This window comes from Phasianus colchicus, chromosome 19, assembly GCF_987193195.1.
Source record: "Phasianus colchicus chromosome 19, bPhaCol1.hap1.1, whole genome shotgun sequence".
In the NCBI taxonomy this organism is placed as follows: domain Eukaryota; kingdom Metazoa; phylum Chordata; class Aves; order Galliformes; family Phasianidae; genus Phasianus; species Phasianus colchicus.
Window position 1 is genome coordinate 4,829,030 of NC_143454.1, and position 20,687 is coordinate 4,849,716.

The following is a 20,687-nucleotide window of genomic DNA, read 5'->3' on the forward strand; positions in this document are numbered from 1 at the left end:
TAAACTTCATCATTAGAAGATATCAAAGCCATCTGCTGAAGGAGAAAGCTGCTGAGAACGATAGGTCTCAAGTTTGTACCTTGATTTTTACATTCACTTACATAAAATTGACATATATATATGTACAGTGCCAATAAATATACAAAAAAATACATTTCCAGTGCCTTTTTGTCTTTTTAATATAAAAATCTACAGGCGATGGAAGAACATAGCTTGATTTGTGCAAAAATGAGGAGTCTGGAATAAAGTTTTTCATAATTCTGAAAAAAATCCCACCAAAACATTATGGAGTTAGGGCACTTGATAATGTTGTATATAAGCTGGTGCTTCTATTACTTCTAAGGCAAAACAAACTTGGAATTGCTGCTGTTGACAAACTTGGCTCCTGCTTTCGCACTTTTGAAGAGATTCTTATCTGTCTTTGGCATCATGGAGCCCTAATTTCCTTTAAGAACCTGTCTGACAGCAACTGAGTGTGCTAGAAAACAGAGCCCTCATTCAGCTGCTTGTTGATGAGCTGGAAAGTGTATAACCCCTGCTGTTCCTGGGGGTGCAGATTGCCTCCACTTTGTGCTCCATCCTGCAAGATGCTGAAGAGACAAAGTCTCCAAACCCTGCCAGAGTGAACTCAGTGATCTCGCCAAAAGCTGGAAGTACTGTGACACCGCACGTGTCCCCAGCCTGGAAAAGGGATCTTTGTATGTGAACAAAGCTGGCACGAACTTTGTGCATGAACAAATAGATTCATATTCATATCTATTCATATAACCACAAATAGCTGTGGTTGGGCATCTCAGGAAGTTAAAACTACCATGGGTAATGTCCTGCTCTCCAGGAAGAAATTAATGGTGTAGCAAATTCATCATTTGAAGGTAAGGTTCTTCCTTCCATCAAGATACATGTCTATATCCATAGCTGCCCTATGTTCTACTCAGGCAGCAAGTATTTGGGCAGCTTAAGTGCAGTGCTGTGTATCCACTGCGGACAGCTGCTGCTGTTAACAAATATCTTAATAAAAAGCTTTTCACTTGAGATAACTATCGTATTAAAATAAAAAATAAAAATAAATAAAAAAAACCCACCTTCTTTGATGTGGATGTTCTACAGGAGAAAGTCTGATGCTGACTGCTTAATTAACTTTTGGCTGATCTGTGGAAGCTGCCACTCACAGCCTAACAAAACATCTCAGGTATGTGAGTGTGGGTGAAAGCTGGGGTAAACATGCCTGAACGTGATTCCTCCCTCTGAGTTTCCAGGTGAGAGCCTCGCTTAAGCCAGAGCACGTAGCCCTTAACCAGAAACCTCTCCTAAAACAATTTAAAAATGGTACTTGGAGTTCAATCCTGGGATATACCAACAACAGTGCAAATAAGAAGTGGTATGCCAGCTGGGAGAAGGTTTCTGGGTTCTGCTAGTGGAAAGCAATTGGACACACTCAGTCCCCCAGCCACTGAGGTGCTCTCATGTAGAGGTATGGCAAACACGGCTCTTTGATCAGGTGACGATATCCAAAGTTGGCTGGAATAATATTCTCATCTTCCTCGTGTGCTCAGCAGGGCGTTGCTCAACCTTCACATGTTTTCTTTTGAAATGGGAGCCCTACATTCCCCATGGCAAAGAAAAAAGGCCGTGTCTGAGTTCACTCTGGTGGGGGATCACTCACTGTGTGTGCCTGGAAGCAAGGATGATTGATGCGCAGCAGAGGAGGTTTCTCTGGCTGTATGGGCAGATCGCTCTTGCGTGTGATTTCGTTAGTGTTTTTGGATGGAGACCAGGATCAGAAGCTTTTAAATTAGTTAACTTGTATTTTTATTATCATGAAACTTGGAAACAAACCACTACAGTCAGTTCTGCTGCTGAAGGCTCACACCGGTACCGAAGCACAAAACAGTATACAATCATTTATATGAAAATACATTACAGTAGCAAAATGCTATACTGGCGTTTAATACCCAGATTTGGGCAAAAATTCTTGACACTGTCTGATTCTTCTAAAGAATGAATTTTCTCCTCATTTCCCATCTGAAATGATGGGCCACTCAAGAGATTAATAAAAGCAAGACACAATGCAGTCAGTTGGATCGTACAGAGCTGAATGACAATGTTCTCTCAAAATACATTTTATGTGTGTGTGTGTATTGGAAATCACAACACTTCAACCCATTCCTTTTGGTTAGTGTAGCCTGGTCGTGTCCCTGCCTTCTGAGTGATGGCTCAAACTCACATTCACCAAACTGGCACGTCCAAAATTTTTTCCCACCAGCCTACTTGATGCTGTCTGACTCAGAAACACGACCTTTAACTTCCCACCTCTAGACCCCAATCCTGCCAACACACATGGGCTGAAGGTGTGTGATTCTCCTTATTGAGAGGTTACCCATGTAATGGTGTTGTTCGGGGTAAACATGGCTAAAACATTCTACCAATCAACTTTTAATTGGCTTTACTCCTGTACGCCACGAAGGGAAACTGAGCTGCCTCTTACAATGGCATTCATTTTACCAACAAGCTTAAGACTAAGCAAGGCATGCATATATGTTGGTAAGATTGGAGCTGTAATCTCTTATAGCTTGATTTAGATTTACTTACTGATGCAGAGAGAATGCTCATTTACTAACATATAGATCTTAAGGGGAAAGGAAGCAGTGGGTAAGAGAACTGCTTTAGGAATTTGGGTTATATTTAGTGTTAGAGATCAAAGAAATCGGAGAAGAAAAGAATTCCTAAGAACAAAAGTCTTTTGTTAATAAATATTCATAAAAAAATATACAACAACAAAGCCAACAAAAATTGAAACAGTTCCTTTCAATGTTTTTTTGTACTGAATAGTGCTTAAATGTCTTTTTCTGAGAGATGAAAGGGCCAAATCCAGAAATCGTACCATTATTTTTAGCTCGTGAACATAAGCTGCCTTCTTGAAGCTCTTCCTCTAGCCTGGAGAGCTTCTTCCAACTGTCTCAGTTTCACATCCACCCAAAACAAAACGTATTTTCAGCCTGACCGCAGGCTGAAAGGTCACTTGTCCACAAGGCCCCATTTCGTCACCTCATTCAACTGAAAATGCTGACCTATGGGCATCTTCGCATCTCCACCAACGATTTACATTAAAGAAACTTTTTTTTCTAACCCAATAACGGTGATTTTTTTTTTCTGAGAACGCTTCCGTCCTTAATTAGCTTGGGGAAAATCTGATCACCCGCAGTCTGCCTGAGACCCTGCCCTCTGAGCCTGACCTCTATTCCCCTTAAGCAGCTTTACCCCAGTGCCGTACCATTGGCTTCTGCAGTCAGTGGGGTCACAGCCAGCCCTGGGTGCACTGCTGGTCACTGTTACAGAAGTGTTATTAGCACTAAGAGGGGGGAAAAAAAAGGGGAGAAATAGAAATTTCCACTGGGGTAGGTGTGCTTGGATTAATCTGCCTGCATTACTTTAAAACAAGTAATGCTAGATATGTTACTTTATGCTCTATAAATTGTGCTGGCGTGCTAAACGTGCTAGAAGCTGGTGTGTGAGATGGGGTGGGACAGCTTGCAAGGCATGAACTAAAATAAATAGACTAGTGCTATGGCCAATGGAACAAGACAGTCACATCTGTATCTGATACAGCAGCAGGAGATTTTGTTCTTGTGGAATTTGTCGTCAGTGTACAGCAGGCACAAATTATGTGTCTTGTTATAGAAATGGCTCATCATTGCCAAAGCACTTCCTAAAACGTGTACGTAGAGTATGCTTAGATATATAAGAAAATCTGTGTATGTACATTTATGTATCCCTAGAAGGTTCTTTTACTGTGAGCCAAATACTACACGCATGACTCCTCTCCCCTAGAACCCATATTAAACGTCATTCAGTGCAACAAGCAGTAAGGGATGACAACTTAAAATATAGTTTTTATGGAAATCTGTTCTACAAGGCTATTGAGATTGCATTATGGCCTCATAAGAGTGTTACATAATCTCATTTGTAGAAATAAAGACCTTTCTGGATTTCTGTAAGTATCTCAGTAAAGCTAGAATTTGCATTTTCAACTTTCTCCAAGGATAAACCAAATTCGTCCTATTAACTTCACAGAAGCTTTTCTAATTGGTGGCTGAGAATCCCCTGTCCTGGACAGGTCCCTTTAAGTCTTCTCTTTGTGAAATAATGAATTTTGGGGTGCTGGTCACCTATGTGCCTTTCTATGGAGGTCTGCAAGAATGCAGATCCAATTTTGGGCACAAAATGAAGGGATCAGAAGCTCTGAAGGACTCAAACCTAAAATCTAAAAAAAATGGAAAGTCTTAGGGTTTCCCAGAGGAATAAACTTTTCCTGGACTTGTGATTTTACCATATTGGTGCAAAGAGAAAAGCTGGGGCTTCTAAGCAATGGGAAAAGCCCTGCTGAGGTGGTGATGGTGAGCTGCCCTTCTGGAGAGTAAGAAGACCAGACTGGGTGCTGGGTGCCTCCCTGATGCTAACAGCATGCTGCTGGGGCCCATGTCTTTGGGTGGAAATGTTAGCTAGGCCATCTTGGTGACACTTCTGGCCAAGAAGGAAGGAGCCCAATGGGGAAAGGGAAGAAAGAGGAAGAGCTGCAGAGAGAGCAGCCTGGCCACTGGACAGACCCTGCCAAACAACTGCCTGGTAGGGGCTCAAGTGAGAGACCACTAAGCAGTTAAGTGTGTAAAGCCTAAACAAACTAGAGCGTGACTTGAGTCACTGACAGTGATGTATTTATTGTGGGAGGAGAAGGAGAGCTGGGGAATTTCCCTGAGATAGTAATGTCTATGAGAAAAAGAAGCACGAGATGGGAAGCTAAGCGTTCCCAAGCTCTGTAGTTGGCCATGGCACACTGTGAGCTTCTCTTTGGATCCGCTGACCTTATGCATGGACTACTGGCCATCAGCCTGCACCCAGGCAAAGGATGGGGAGACCTTTGCGTCAGCAGATCGCTGTAGCAGTGGTTGCAAAGCGTTAGGAGGGCACTGATGTCTTTAGTTGCATTTGCTTTGCATGAAGCACGGTGGAAAGCAAAATATTGCAGAGCAATTTTTTTTTTTTTTTTTTTTAAATTTCTGTGATTGATTTTCAAAAGTGTGGAAGATGTTTCTGCGTATCTCCCCGCCTTGATTTTTTGTTTTGTTTTGTTTTTCTGTTTTCCTAATGTTTGGATCTGGTGGGGGGATTCCACGGTCATGCTGAAATGAAAATGTTTCTGCATGTTCCCTGGAGTTTTACATAAAAGCTAAAGCCTACAGATTGACTTAAATATCTGTAAATGGTATCCTGGAAAATAAAAGAAAATCAGGTAGCTTCTGCAAAACACATGATATAATTTTAATCTACTTTACAGGAAAACTGGAAGTGATTAATTGAGCAGTTAATGATTAATCTGGGCTTTATGTTAGTGCAAAGTACTGAATTATGTTTAAGGAAATTATTAATTGTAATTGCCTTTAAGAATCTGAAGAAAGGTGATGCAAAATTACACTGGAAGTGCTGGAGAAAGTTTAAAACACTTCTTTTCAGTTGAAGAAATGATATTGGAAAAGGAATTAGTGATGCAGCCTAGCCTATTTACGATAAATATCCCTACCCAACCCATAAAAAAAGGTTCCTCTCCAATATACAGAGCTTTCCAGAATCCCCATCATCCTTTAAGTCTGACTTTCATTTTTCTGGAGTTTTTTGGGCTGTTTCCATTCATCCTGCAGCTCCAGCTCTCCCCACCCCATAATTAAAGGCAGCAGGTGAGTGAAGCACAGAGGACAGCACAGAGACCAGCACCCCAACATGCAACCACCAAACCAGGGTCCTTAAGGGGCCAGAGGCTGCCAGAGACCTACAATAAAAAGGCACCGAAGAAGGTTTTGTGCTCCTTAGTGTAATCCACCAGCTTGATGTCACTAACGTTGACCATTAGCTTGTCTCCTATCTCTAAGGAAACCACGGCTCCCAGATAAATGGGCTGGAACCAGTTGTTCCTTTCTTCACCAAGGGTCTTGCTGCTGGTCAGCAGCTGGGTGGGCTCGGGATAGCTGTCAGTGACTTTAGTGATGACTGCAGTAACAGAATTGGTTTTACTTGAAGTGTCACTGGGCCCTCGGAAAGTGACCTGAGCATAGACATAGTAATCCCCAGACACAGGTATCACCAGTGCGTTGCTGGAATAACTCAGGTTGTTCTTGGTAAAGGCCAAGCCTCGCTTGTCTTCCCACTGCAGGATGGGCAGATGTTTTCCTGTGGCACTGGAGGGATCTTGTTTCTTCACTGCAGGACAGAGAGAGGGAGAAGAGATGTGTTAGTTTGTTCCAGGTGGAGAAATACAGGATCTTTCCTTCACAGGGCAATCAAAACTCTAGGAGAGAAATGTTCTTCCTTTACAGTCAGTCAGCTGCAGGCCAACTGTCAAGAGATACTTTTGGAGGCTGCCTATAGGATGTCCAGATCTGAGTAACCAAGCCAAAGTTGGAGGACCTTGGTTGGAGCATGCTGCCTGCAGGGCTCGGTTACAGCCGGGTGTCCACAGGGCATCCCAAATGATGGGACTGTCCGTCCCAAAGGCTGTCTCACTGTGGGGTAGGACACATATGGCTTTTGCTCATAGGTCTGGAGCGCTCTCACCCATTTGCAAAGGATAAACTTTGTTCTTAAGTGAAAGCAGTGCTGGGCCAGTTGTACAGCCGGGCACGTGTCTGCACCTAATGGCTCAGGACAGCAGTCAGAGACATGAGAGCAATGTCTTCATGAGTAGTGATGGACTGCAGCTGTGTTTGTGCCATAGGAGTGCTAACTACTGCTACTAACTGAAGACAACAGGCTCTGTTTGCTTGCAGAAGCTTCACAACAATCACTGTGATCTATCACTGAGAATTGAGAGCCTTGAATTCTTCCTGCCAGGTTACTTCTGGAGGCTAGAGATGGGGTTTGCTGCTGGGTGCAAGAGATCTTCTGCTATAAAACTGCTTTTCCTTTACTGCCGTCCTTCGATTTCACCATCAAGCTAGAAAACCCCACTGTGCTTTAAAACACCCACTTCCAAAGTGACACGCTGTAATGAAACCCATTTTTAACTCTGTTTTGAAAACGTTTGGGACAGAACACTAAGCTCAGTGTTATCTTCAGCTTTACTTCAGACAGAACAACCAACAAACAGAAACGCTCTCGTGGTTAACCGACGACAAACAGAGCTCCAATCCATCCCCAGCACGGCCTGATCTCAGCAGGGGATCAGGATGCTCAGGACTCGGGGGGAAGAACCAGGGAGCGGCTTTCATGAGCTTAAGTTAATGCTTAAGGTCAATTATGATTCAGCATTTGGGGATAGGGTGTGTGTGCACAAGCATGGAAGCAAACTGAAGGCGGGTGGGGATGAGCTTAGAAATGCTCTTGGCAACGTCTATTAGGTTTATGCTGGGGGGAATGAGATTCAGGAAAACAAATACCCTCAGCCCCCAGTGACATCCTTTTTTTTCCTGTTTTCTGACAATAGATAACCCATAAGAAAACAAGCTGCTGTTAGGAGTGCAATTTCTTGCATATTCTCTCAGTAGCACAACAAAATAATGGCTTTTTTCCCAGCCTGCCTGTCAGTGCTCGGAAAAATTAAATCCCTCTATCTTTTCCCAGAAGGCAAAGCACATGGAGTATTTCTTTGCTGGAAGACGATCGACAGGGACTGTGATAGCAAGCCAAGCTAAAAGTATTATAACGAATGTGAGGCTTAGAGGAAACAGAGCTTTGCTTGATATAGAAAGAGAGAAGGAAAAGAAAACAAAAGTACCCATGGTCTGTGTTCTCATCTGCTTTGGGACCTGGCAAAAACTAACACGGCATTGGGGTCACTGTGGCTAAGGAGTAAGGTCTTTCTGATACAGGGTGGTGGCAGAGGAAGATAAGAAAAGATGATAACATTTCCTGAAAGAGTTTTGGGCTCTCTTCCATCTTGGGTAGTTAGGGGAAAAAATGGAGGAGAAGCTTCAGGAGAAATATTCTTTTTCTACATATCCAGTGACGCATTTGAGATGTCAGTGACACTCAATTCATCAGTGTTTTTAATAACTGTGAAGCGTCTCATATGAAACGCATTATTTCATAACTTCTGGAATGAGGCAATTCTAAGTTTTATGGCTCTGACCTTCCTTTTAGTTTAAAACTCACTTTGTTGATGCTCTCCATTTTCAGGCTGGTCAAATTTTCCCATGATTTAGAGATACATCAGGAAAGATGCATGTTGAAGTGCCTCTGAATATTGTACAGTTCCATTTCCAGCACAGCTGTACTTGTCATTCATTTATTTCTTAAGTATATGGAGCTGCACTTCCTGCAAATACACATCTTATGCTAATCTTTGAAGTAAATAAAATCTGCTTTCACTATGGGATTTACTGCTGCAGTTCCTTCAAGTTTCCCTTTCACTTTTGTTTTTTTGTGCATCTCTCAGATGTAAAATTTCTTCTCTTTTCCTAAAATCCCTTTTGGTTTAGTCACTTGCTGGGGAATCCCTGTCACTTGGTTGCATTGGTGGCATGCTGGTGAACTTGGGTTTCTACAGTTCATGGCCCTCACTGGTGACACTGAGCTGTACCTTAGGAAGGAGATGAGGGTCTTGGTCTCCTGCACAGCTCAGGTCTTGTGCTGCACGAGTTGCAAAACACAGAGGCTGCAGGGTCTCTGTTTTTTAAGAAATTTAATAACTGATCTTAAAAGCATACAATCATAGAATGGCCTGGGTTGAAAAGGACCACAGTGCTCATCCAGTTCCAACCCCCTGCTATGTGCAGGGTCACCGACCAGCAGCCCAGGCTGCCCAGAGCCACATCCAGCCTGGCCTTGAATGCCTGCAGGGATGGGGCATCCACAGCCTCCTTGGGCAACCTGTTCCAGTGCCTCACCACCCTCTGGCTGAAAAACTTCCTAACCTAAACCTTCCCTGTCTCAATTTAAGACCATTCCTCCTTGTCCTATCGTTATCCAGCCTCATAATCAGCCATTCCCCCTCCTGTTTATAAGCTCCCTCCAAACTAAACAAGCCCAGTTCCCTCAACCTTTCCTCATAGGAGAGGTTGCCAAACAGCCAAGTGGGGCCAGGAAGTTCTTTTCTACCCAGATTTAGCAAGGTGTTCAGATAGCATCACAGCACAAGTGCTGGACAGGTCCATGGTGGGTGTCCATAACACGCTTCATCCAGCTGTGCCATGCCATCTCATGCAGGCACTGGTCTGCCTCCTGACCTGAAGCACGGCCCCATGAGGGCTGCAGGGATGGTGGTGGTCAGCACCAAATCTGAACTACTGCATGGGACACTGTGAAGGGTGGAGAAAAGCCCCAGCTGGGGTTGACACTGACTGTTCTTCACTGGCAGACAGGGAGAGGGAGGTCTCGGTATGGATGAGGCCAAACTGCTCTGTGTATTTTCCAGAGGCCAAGAACAGGTGAAGAAACTTTCATAAAGGAACAGAGACCCAAACATTGAGTCATCCTGCTGCTGCTCATTCAGTGGTGCATTCCCGTGTTAAACACTCCGGTTAGTTCTCATTCCTCTCACTCTGCTTTTACACTTAAAACAGACGTTCCTAAACCCAGAAGGAGACAGAGAGGGGCAGCTGGAGCTCTGGAGAAGATCTGCCATGAGGAAAAGCACCTAGCCTGCTATCTGCACAGTGAACCAGGCACCCGAAGTGGGGGAATGTACAAAAGTCTGAATTATTCCTTTTTCACTTTCTCCGCCCGAGTCGTGGTTTCAGAGAAGTGAAGACCAGAAGGACACCCAGGAAATCGTTAAATAACAAGTTTAGAACAACGCCAAAGACTTCTGCATTGAGCTCAGGAAATCACTGCTGCAGGGTGCAGAAAAGCAAAAGAGAAGTGCTTGAACCTGGCAAGAAATCTGAAAGCCAACTTCATGTAAGCCTGTTTCCTGGTGGCTCAGTGGCACAGCAGCCTTCAGCTCAGGCTCCCGACATTGTTACGCACAGAAAAGAAGTGAGAAAATTCCCCTTGCTTTTTCCTTCTCCCAGATAACACTGATGGGGCTGAGGCAGGAGGTGGACAGGCCCCATCCCAGGGCACTCCTTGGGAGTGATGGTGGAGGAGTTTCAAACAGAGGCTTGAGAAAATTGGAAGCAAACTGTTGGGTGCTTCCCTGTGACTGCTGGACTTTTGTGCAACCCAGGGAAGTTCCCATCAGCAGAGCAACGCTTGGGCTGCAATTGTGAGTCAGCTGCACTGAGAGCCTCTGGGTCTTGGTCATGTGGAGATTTGGGAAACAAAGGGACCTACATTAACAGCCAAGGTCCTTCTTCTGCAGACCAGGGGGAATGACATGGAGATGTCAGGGGATGGCCCAGTGGGGTTGGGGAATAGCTGTGCCCCAGAGGGCAGTGGGACAGCCCTGGAGCTCAAGGACACTGCCCTCTGCCATAGGGTTAGGGGGTCCTTTGTGGAGCTGGGTTGGGCTGAGTGATACCTGTGGGTCCCTTCCAACTCAGGATATTCTGTAGTTCTGTGATTCTATGTATTTTGAGCAAGCACAGATCCATTTTGCAATTCTATCTTCTAGGGTTGGGACATAAGAATGCTTTAAGAAAGAGCTTGTGAGTTAGGGAAAGTAAACAAACTATGGTGGTTGATAAATCAGCCCTGAAGCACTGATAACCCTGTGCATACGTGTGTTAAGCCTCGTGTAACTTTTTGCATGCTTCAAGTTACTACAGTGCTTCCCTGAGACAACACACAGGGTACTTAGGAAGCCTCTGCAAGTGAGCTATATTTTGGGGAGGTATAAATTAGTGGACATAAGGGGGGAGCTCAGAGCAGCTGGGAGAGCTCCTCAGCTCTCAGTCCCAGCCACTCAGGAAACTACAAATCTTTTCTTCAGGTGGTATTCCCTAAGTTCCTTCCAGTGTGCTGACAGCCCCAGCTTCAATGCTGAAGTGGTGATGTTTTGAGATGGCATCTTCCTAGCCAACACAAGCTGAGAGGCTCAGCTGCATACAGCTCTTCACTTGGTTGCTCCAACGCACGTTACATCTGGCCTCACCAAAACCAGGAAGATATTGATGGGAATTTGCTGTGTGTGGCTTCAGGTTGGACTTGCAGAAAAAGTAAACACCTTAAAACCAGCCTTATTTGGTCTTATTTTACTCCAAAACTGGCAGATCTTCCTAACTCACAGCTCACTTGGGCTCTTCCCACCAATGTTCTCAGCAGATCACTAACGTGGCAGGCAGCTCAGTCACAGGAACCCAAGTGCTCACACAATGACAGCAACAGCCCAGAGAAGTGGCAATGTTTGCCAGCTGCCTCCTCTGTGGGCCCTTTCCTATAGACACTGCTGTGGTAAAACTGCTGTGGTCAATGAGGCAAAGCTGGTGACTTCTTCCACTGCATCTTGCAGCTTGATCCTATCAGACCCTGTAAGCCGTGGTTATTGCACTGCAACAGCTGTAAGACCCAAAGGAAACAGTGGTTTGGAACAAGCATTACCTGTCAGGTGTGCTCTTGGCTTCTCAGCACTGGGAAGCGTGTCTGTAACTGAGGAAAAAAAGAGAAAAAAGGTTTAAATGTGTGGAAGGGAGGTGTGAGGGATGAATTCACAGGCTCCCAAATCTACGCTTCGGCCCACTAAGGGAGATATACTGGTGCCAGCAAAGTGCTGGGAGGTGTGAGCCCACCCTGGGATGGAGCTGGCCCTGTCTGGGGTTGGGAATGCTCACTCCTTGCTATGGCCCCAGCTGTACCCATCTCCCCACATCCCGTGACCCTGCCCTGGCATGCTTGGATCCTCGTGGTGAGGGCAGGCAGGGAGCTGTCTGCCCCAGGGGCTGCGTCAGCAATTGCAAAACCTCGACAAACAAAGATGGTGAGGATGGGAAAAGGGGCTGGCACACTTACCAGCAGCTACTGCCCGCTGCTTCAGAAAGTGAGAGCTCCTCTCATCCACGACCTGCAAGAGAGATGTGCAAGCAGTTAGCCCCAGGGCTCCTGCACCACATCCAGTTTGCTTACCCCCCAAAACAGGAGATGGTACACTGATATCCTCCTCCTCAGTTAAAGCTTTTATGTAAAAGGACAAGCCCTGACAGAGCTTTGCTTCAATGCAAGAGTTTCTCGCTGTTTGTTTGAAGCCACTCACATCTCAGGCAGGTGTTGGGGCAGGAGCTGGGCTGCTGTAGTGGCTGTGCTCAGCTCATGGGTTGGACAAACCTCTGGCACAGCTTGGGGAGCACTGAGGGAAGGAACCATCGCTCCTGGGCCAGTGCCTCCAAGCAGCACTGCTGGAGCATCGCTGCCTGGTGGCTGCTGCCTCTCCATCTGTGCAGTGAAATGGAGCAAGCAGCACAGCATGAGATGCTCTTCTCTGCTTCAAACATCTGCATGGTGCATTTGAAACACCAGTAAAGAGAGTAAGAGGTGTACCATCTACAAACCTGCAGCTTCTCTTTCTACATCTGCATTATTTCAGGCTGCAAGCCTACTGCTTAGGCAGGTCTTGAATTGTGGGCAAGATTATTTCACATTTGTTTGCACTTTAAACCTTCCCTTAGCACTAAGCATGAGCACATCCCCACAGTGACAGTGCCTGTGCCAAGCAGTGCCAGCCTTTGGGGTTGAGCAGCAAAAAGAACAAGGGGTTGCTGGCTGCATGCTATGCTCTGATGGGCTGCTCACAGCCTGCCATGCTCCTGTAGCTCCAACCCTCTTCTAGCAGCTTGGAAAGCAGTGTGGCTGCAGGGGGAAGGAAGGAGCTGCGAGATGCTGGCTCTGCATCCCTGTGACACAAAGGGGATGTGCTGGTGCCAGGCACTGTGATTGGGAATGTGATGCTGCAGTGTGGATGGAAGTGAATGGTTAAGGGAATGCAGGCAGCCAGGGGCTGCCTGGTGGGGTATGCTGTGTGCTATGCTGCAATAAATACATCCGCTCTGAGGTGCCACTTGCTTGCTGTCCCTTCCATGGCACACAGCCACAGCCTTTCTCCTGATGGGAAGTATGAGGAGAGCGTGAGGATTTCCCTCCAAGACTCCCATGCTTTTGGCCAGATGCACGTGCACAGAATTACAGCAGTACCGATGCAACACTTCCTACATATTTATCAAGTAGCATATTTTCAAACAAAGCTAAGTGCCACAAAGAGCTACAAATCAATCACAAATCACAACACTTGATGACGTAACTTCAGCGGAGCTGTTTGCTTAAAGCCTAACTTTACATATCTTAAGTACACTCAGGTGTTGAAATAAAAGCAGAGGTGAGAGGGAAGAGGGAAGGACCCCACCGCCCCGTCAGAAACATCACAATGGTTTTGTCAGCCAGCTGTAAAGAAGCTTTTTATGCAACCTCTGTTTACTTGTTTGCAAAGAATGCCAGATGGGTAACTCCTCGAGCAGCAGCTGCACTTCTGTGTGCTGAAGAGCAGCAAATAGAGCACTGTGCTCCATGGTGTGAATGTGTTCTTTGCGTGGCAAAGGTGGAGTTTTTTTCCTAATTGTGCTGTTTGATAAGGACACAAACCTAAACTTAAACAGAAAATATTTTAGTACTTAAAAAGGCTACACAATAGCCTGGTGTTAGCACTACTTGTGCTGCTGATGTACATTAGGGGTGTGGATGAGGTGCATATAGAGCTTTCAGGATGAGGGAGGGTGAGGGAGAGCCAAGCAGCACAAGGCATAGAGAAACCACACAATTAGCATTTTTCTCTATTCTCCTTTCTTGCTTAGCTGTGTTTCTGTAAAGTTCACCAAATGGCCACAGTTTTCCCTTTGGTTACAGCAGAGAAAATGTAAGCAGCATTGAGCAACTTTGAAAATCCCGCCCTACAGCTGAGCTGGGAGCAAAGGGCATCTCCAGCACCTATGGTAACCCTGAAAGCTGCAGTATCAAAACTCCACTACTACCCAAAGTCCCTCCGCATTTACATCTACAGCCCAGGAGGAGGGCAAACACAAAACATCCCCTTTGCACCTCAAGGAAGGGCTGGGGTTGTCCAGGAGAACAGCCTGGGAAAAGCAGGCTGGCAGTGGAGGTGGGGGATTCATCAGCCAAACATCCCCAGCTCCATTGTTAGCACAAGGTGCAATCTCATAGCAGGTCTCTGCAGGGCACACATGGAGCTTGCACTCAGTTTTTCCTCAGCCCAGGGGTGCTGCATGGCCTGGATTGGGCATCTTTGGCAGTTTGGCAAAAGCTGTCCTTAATGCTGGGTGCATTTTGACTGGGCTGTGGCATATACTGGCTGTTCTGCCTGTGAGGACCATAAGCATCAAAGAGCAGTTTTATGGCTTTTGGGAGAGTCTCCCACACCCAGGACACGGCACAAGGCTCCCTGCTGCTCCCCAAGCACCTCTCCATCCCTATGGATCAGGAAGTCATTTTGAATCACAGAGTCATTATGGCTGGAAAAGACCACTAATATTAACCCATGCCCACTACCCACATCCCTCAATGTGACATATACCCTTTTCCTGAAAGCCTTCTGAGATGGTAACTCCACCACCTCCTTGGGGTTCTCCTTCCCACCTGGGCAGGCCATTAGGGCATCCGGCTCTGCATGGGTTACAGCTCTGCCAATCCTATTCTGATCTTTGCTGCTTCATCCTTTTGGACTATAGGGTGGAAACCCAGGCTGAGCTCCTCCGGTACTGCAGCATCTCAAGGCTGACATGGCACACAGGTATAAGTGCAAATTTTTTGACTGGTTTCATACTGAACCTCCCTTGTGCTCTGCTTGTGGTCCTGCCACGCTAAGGTTCCCACCAGCACAAGCCCAGGTACCAACATCTGCAGGGCAGGCCTCGACTTTCAGCTTTATGGAGTGAGTTGCTAGGATGGATGGAGATGCTTGCCTGGCTTCCCTTCAGTGCATTTATGCATTCAGATTCAAACTTGGTTTTCCTTCTGGGAAGGATGCCCCACAGCCTTTTATAATTTCCTGCTAATAGCCCAAACTATGTCGGTGCTTAGAGAACCCTATTTCCTCACCTCGCTTTGTCTTGACGAACAAAAGAAAGTGATTTCTCCTTCCAGCAGGGAAGCCGTGTGAGCCTGGAAGGTGTCCAGGGAACCCATCATCAGGCCTGTTACTCACACAAGATGCAGCTCACCACAAGTTTTGCACGTGTTGGCTGTGATGACATAACTGCTCTTCCCTAAAAGGGGCATTTCCTGAGGAAAAGGTGAGCTTATGTCCCTTCCGAGGAGAGTGTGACACCACGTGCACCCACACAGAAGCTGAGATGAACAACCGTCTCACCCTGCAGCCACAGAGGCACACCCTGCTTACACAACCCTTCCCCTCCTCCTTGCTCCAGGAAGGATGGGTTCAGGGATTTACTACGTCTGCTTCTCACCTGTTCAGCTGCACCAGTCCCTCCCAGTTGATGCTGGAGCTGTGGCCCAGGACTGGCCCAAGTGCAGTGGAAAAAGATAATCCTGTGTGGGCTGAGCTCTGGTCCTGCAGCACCAGGAGGGCTCCTCCCGTGAGCTCACTGCTGCAATGGTCAGTGAGTGAATTCATGTCAGCTGCAAAGCAGGGCCAGCTCACCTGCTTCCAGTGTGCCCAGGGCACCCACAGCCCAAAAGCACTGCTGTGAGGGCTTCTGAACACATAGAACCACAGAATTGCTCGGGTTGGAAAAGATGTTAAAGATCATCAAGGCCAACCACAACCTAACCATACTAGCCTAACTCTAACAGCCCACCACTAAATCATGTCCCTGAGCACCACATCCAGATGGTTTTTAAATACATTCAGGGATGGTGACTCAAACACCTCCCTGGGCAGCCCATTTCAGTGCTTAACAACCCTTCATGTAAAGAATTTTTTCCTTATATCCAACCTAAACCTCCCTGGTACAACTTGAGGCCATTTCCCCTCATCCTATCACCTGTCACAAATGAGCAGAGACCAGCCCTGCTCTTGCTGCAATCTCCTTTCAGATATTTGAAGAGAGCAGAACAGCCCCAGTTCCTTCAGTCTCTCCTCATAGGCCATATTCTCCAAGCTCTTCACAAGCCTTGCTCCCTTCTTTGGACCTGCTGCAGTGCCTCAGTGTCCTTTTTGTATTGAGGTGCCCCAAACTGAACACAGTACTCAAGATGAGACCTCACCAATGCTGAGTACAGGGGCAGGATTACTTCCCTGGTTCTGCTCAATACACCATTTCTGATCTAAGCCACGATGCCTTTGGCCTTCTTGGCCACCTGGACACGCTGCTGGCTCATATTCAGCAAGCTGTCCATCAGTACACCAAGGTCCCTTTCTATCAGGCAGCTTTCCAGCCACTCCTCCCCAAACCTGTAGGGTTACCTGGGGTTGTTGTGACCAAAATGCAGGACATGCTTTCTCCCAGCTAAGTTCTCTATTAATGGGACATGTGAAGAAGGCATCCTCCAGCAACACGATTCTAATTCTACAAATGCAGCTGGAAACACAAAAAGACCTGGTCCTGAGAGCCTGTATACTCAGAACCGCTCCCCTGGATCCAGCTGGGCTGCAGACATGCTGAGCTCAGAGGAGCGAGCAGCAAGCAGGCAAACCCACCCCAATGCACTCTGCTGCTGGAGAAAGCTGGTGACACGCTCACAGTTCGGAGGAATGAATGAAAAGCTCAGCAAATGCAGCATGCTGCTGCCAGGCACACCCCCGCCCAGCTTGGCACTGTACCACGGGCACACAGCCAGCCCCGATGCTTTCCCTGCCTCAATGGGACATTGAGGTTGCAACAAAGGTTGCAAAGCAACCGATCACCTCATTGCATCACCGTGGGATTATTACACACTAATTCAGTGCATAGAAGTACATGCTTGTGAAGGGCATGTATAGGCTAGAGCAAACCTAATGGCTTACATTGCACTTTTCCTCTTAAAAAACCAGACCCTGTCACAAACACTTTTCCCCATTGACTCTGCCAGCAGAACAGGAACAAGGAACGCACTATTCTACCTAACAGCTTGCATTCTATCATTAATTCATTCTATTACTAATTCTCTTTAAGGTCATCTCAGGAATTGAACTGTTCTGCTTGGAACCTCAGAGGATGGGAACAGAGCAAAGAGACAGCCCCAAATGCCTTCTCACTGCATGCACCCACTCCATAAATAGCAGCAGGAGGGTCAGCACAGCAGTGAGCACTTCCACACATGCAAGAAATCAGCACGTTTAGCAACCCGAGGTGCCAAGGTGTTGCACCTCCTGCCAGCTGGGTGAGAAGTTAATGTGGAAGATGCTGCACTGTGAGCTGCCTCTGCTTGGGGATGAACTCAGGTTCAAAGCAGGGCCAGTGCTTTTCCATGCAGCCAAACAAGCAGAGGCACAGAGCTGCAGGCACAGCTGTCAGACTGTCTAAATACACACAAGCAAAATGGTTGCTGCATCTAAAGTTTACCCTCGAGGCCACTTATTAACACTGCTTTCTTCTGCTGTTCCTAAGTGAGCACATGACAAGCAGGTTAATTGAGTGTGGAATTTCAGACCTGTAACTAATGTTCCTTCAAGCCTTCATTCTTCAGAGCTATATGCATGTGTTCTCCTTCTACTATAGGGCAGTCCTGATAGATTCATAGGATGGAATGGAAAGAAGCACTTGCAGGCTGACACAAGCAGGAGTGGGGCAGCACAGAAGAGCTTTAGTGGTAACCACCTCCACCAGCCCTGGAGCAAAGAGAGCTCAGCTGTTTCATCAGAGAGATGAGAACTTCCCCAGATGTAGAGAAAGCTTTGATGGGGAGCAAATCACACAGTGGGAAATTTAGGGTCAGGCTCCATAGTTGTCCCAGATAGTATCTGTGCAGGGCTATACTTTAATAACACGAGAGCTGCTGCTGACTGCTGGGTGATGTATGATGGGCACTGACCCACTGATATCAGCGTTTGGTCAGCAGACGTTTGCTGAAACAGGAGATGGGAGGGGAAGTCTCAGAGCTAATCTGAAAGGAGGGAGGAAAATGAGTATCAAAATCTGGCTGAAATCAGTGGAGAGACACAGATTTCAACCAAATACAGCTTCCCCTTAAGAATTTCAAGCAGCATGCCAGCAAAAGTTTTAAAGGCATATCTTGTTCTTGAGTGAAATAAAGACGAGGAGCAGGGACTAAGCAAACATCAGCTATAACCCCAGCAGATTGGCTCTACATGTGGATGACAGCATGTAACAGCGTGCTTCTCTCCTTCCCTTAAACACAATAAACTCAAAGAAAGAACCAGACCCAGAAAATTTAAAAAAACAAAACAAACAACAAAACACAACTACAAGGGGAAAGGTAGAACTTCCACAGGTGGAGATATGGCAGTGCCTTACCTGGGAGCAGGAGGCGGGTGCTCGCAGGTTCCCAGCCAGCAGGTACGCGATGGGCAGCGCCAGCAGCAGCACGGCCAGCAGGCAGAGCAGCACGGCGCAGCGCATCCTCCTCAGGTCCTCCCTGATGTGCATCCTGGAGGCTTGGCCGGTCGCCGAAGCCTCCTCCAGGGTTATTTCAGCCCTGTGATCCATGCCGGCAATTGGCTTACGAGCTGCCGCTGAGACTGGCAATGGCTAAACCTCTTCTGCCTTCTGCCCTGCATGGAGACCCCCATTAAATAAGAGCTGCCCGGAGTGTGGGAAGGCACCGACACACACACACCCTCCCTCCCGAGGAATGCACCGCCTACAATAGAAACCTAGCTCAGGGAAGGGAGCACCGCGGCTCCCCGAGCTCCCCGGGATGCCTGCTGTCTGCCTCTGCCTTTTTTTCCCCTCGCCGTGCAGGAGGAAGCTAGGAAAGTCCCAGTGGGTGGAACCAGGATAAACTCTGCTGCCGGGCTGGATGAGCCTGAAAGCTTTTCCGCGTGGCGAAGGGAACGTGAAACCAATGGGAGGGAAAGTGAGAAGCGAAGGGGGAGCATGAGGGCGAGCGGCCGTGGCACGGTTTCAGCCCGGCACGGAGAGGAAAGAGAAGTGCTGCAGGAAAGGTGATGAGCACCCAGGAGGGGTCCTGGATCCTGATATATGGTTCAGTTCTCAGGTGTTAACAGGATGCTCCAGGTTGGTTCCGTGCACCTTTTGCAGCACGCAGCCAAGGGTCAGGACCAGAGAGCAATGCCTTCATCACTGTGCTCTCACAGGAGTCTGCTCCCTCTGCTTGGAAAGAGGAAAGCTGGGAACCCATTGAACGTGGGGAAATGTGAAAATGGCATGTCATCCTGCCCTGCTGATAGCGACTATCTCAGGGAGAAGGGTGCTGCACAGTGTGGTTCAGACAAGGATGCTCCAGCAGCAGCTCTTGCTCTCAGAGGGCTTCTGTGTGCCACACTGCAGGAGATGATGGAGATGGAGCCCTCAGGGCCGAGCCAAAGCTTTGAAATGGGAAGGTTTTCCTACAGAAGCCTTGTCTCCTCGAAACTGAAACGTTTGCACATGCTGATGCGTGGAAACTTCTTTTTCCCTCAGTGTGGATTTTTCTTTTCTTTTTTTCAGTGAGAGAGCATGAAGTTTTGGTTCCCACAATCTCCCACATCAGAAATGTTTCAGAGTTTTGTTACTAGAAAATGACATCTGACCAATGAAAGAATTTGCTCGTATCCCAACCTGCCTGCTGCCTTCCAGTCACCTGCAGAGGAATAGCCCATAAAAATTCAACCTTATCACTTTGATTTTGATAACGCTGTTAGAAGCCTTCTTATCAGAGCATACATTAGTAATACCTTCTGGTGCAGCCCTGTGTGTGTGTCACAAAGTATGCAGGCAGGAAATGCTGAAAGCCTTTGGGTTGGTTTAGGGAGAGGGGACAGAGAGCTGCCGAAGCACCGAGGGGTGTGTGCTGCAATCCGTGCTGAGCCATGTCAGTCCTTTGTGACCTCGGACAAGTCACTGACTTTGTTTTCTTGTCTAGTTCAATGTTTGTTTTCATTCAGGCTTTAAAAGGAGGAGAAGTGTTATCATCTATTTTTACAGCATCCAGAGCTCCATTAGTCACATTTATTTTTTTTTTTCCAAAGGGCAAGAATGTGCTCCTGGGAGCAGCAGCACGAGAACCCATAGTTCTGTGGAAGTGCCGTGTAGAGATGCAATGTTCTGTTTGCTAGAATCCCAGATGCTTATTCTAGGGCACGGCTTGACAAAATTAGCACTAACACTTTGAAATTAACATTTCCATCATTGCGAGCGCCCACAAATGCTGAATGCAAATCTGAAGCACGCCTCTCATGGAGGTCTGCACTGGGTTTGGCAGGAAGGGGCAGCCATGCTTGGCTGTCTGTCTGTCTGTCTGTCCGTCCTGGTGTTCTCCAAATGCCTCGTGCTGCTCCCTTCAGTGCCCTGCTGCTCCTGTGACCCCCGACAAGTTGGTATCAATGAGAGAAAAGTCTGCAGCGATCACCAGCCAGCTCCCTTCATGTGTTCAACATCCTCTAAAGGGGGGAAATGTTTTACTGTAAACACATGGGACTGAGAGATGTTTTAGGAGAAGAAAAAGCACAAATGGGGTTAGAGATCCCTGGGAGGAGGAAGGAACATCCTCTCATCGGGGTGCTCCACCTGCATGCTGCTGCCTTGTCTTTTCTTCCCGGAGTACTTTTTGTTCTCTCTACAAGCTTGTGCATGATACACATGAGGATAAATAAGCTGAATCATATATGGTAAGGATGAAACACCATAGAAAGGGATGGTACTGCAGGTACATTTTGTTCATCTTGGGAGCTACTTTGCATGTAGTGTCTTTATTCATTT

General features: G+C 47.0%; 1 protein-coding gene across 1 annotated transcript; it reads right to left on the minus strand.

The window, feature by feature from the left end:
- Positions 1-388: 388 nt before the first annotated feature.
- TNFSF15 (TNF superfamily member 15) lies at positions 389-18,747 on the minus strand. The gene is made up of 4 exons (XM_031601578.2): positions 18,282-18,747; positions 11,875-11,926; positions 11,467-11,514; positions 389-6,249 (listed from the first exon to the last, which is right to left on the minus strand). Exons 1-4 carry the CDS (start codon positions 18,471-18,473, stop codon positions 5,822-5,824), a joined length of 720 nt encoding a protein of 239 aa, XP_031457438.1. The 5' UTR covers positions 18,474-18,747; the 3' UTR covers positions 389-5,821.
- Between the last annotated feature and the right edge of the window lie 1,940 nt (positions 18,748-20,687).

Coding starts and splice junctions, on each gene's coding strand:
- TNFSF15 (XM_031601578.2), bottom strand. CDS start 18,473: ATGGATCACAGGGCTGAAATAACCCTGGAGGAGGCTTCGGCGACCGGC. Junction 11,927..18,281: donor CACCCGCCTCCTGCTCCCAG/GTAAGGCACTGC, acceptor TCTCTCTTGCAG/GTCGTGGATGAGAGGAGCTC. Junction 6,250..11,466: donor GCCAAGAGCACACCTGACAG/GTAATGCTTGTT, acceptor TCTGTCCTGCAG/TGAAGAAACAAGATCCCTCC.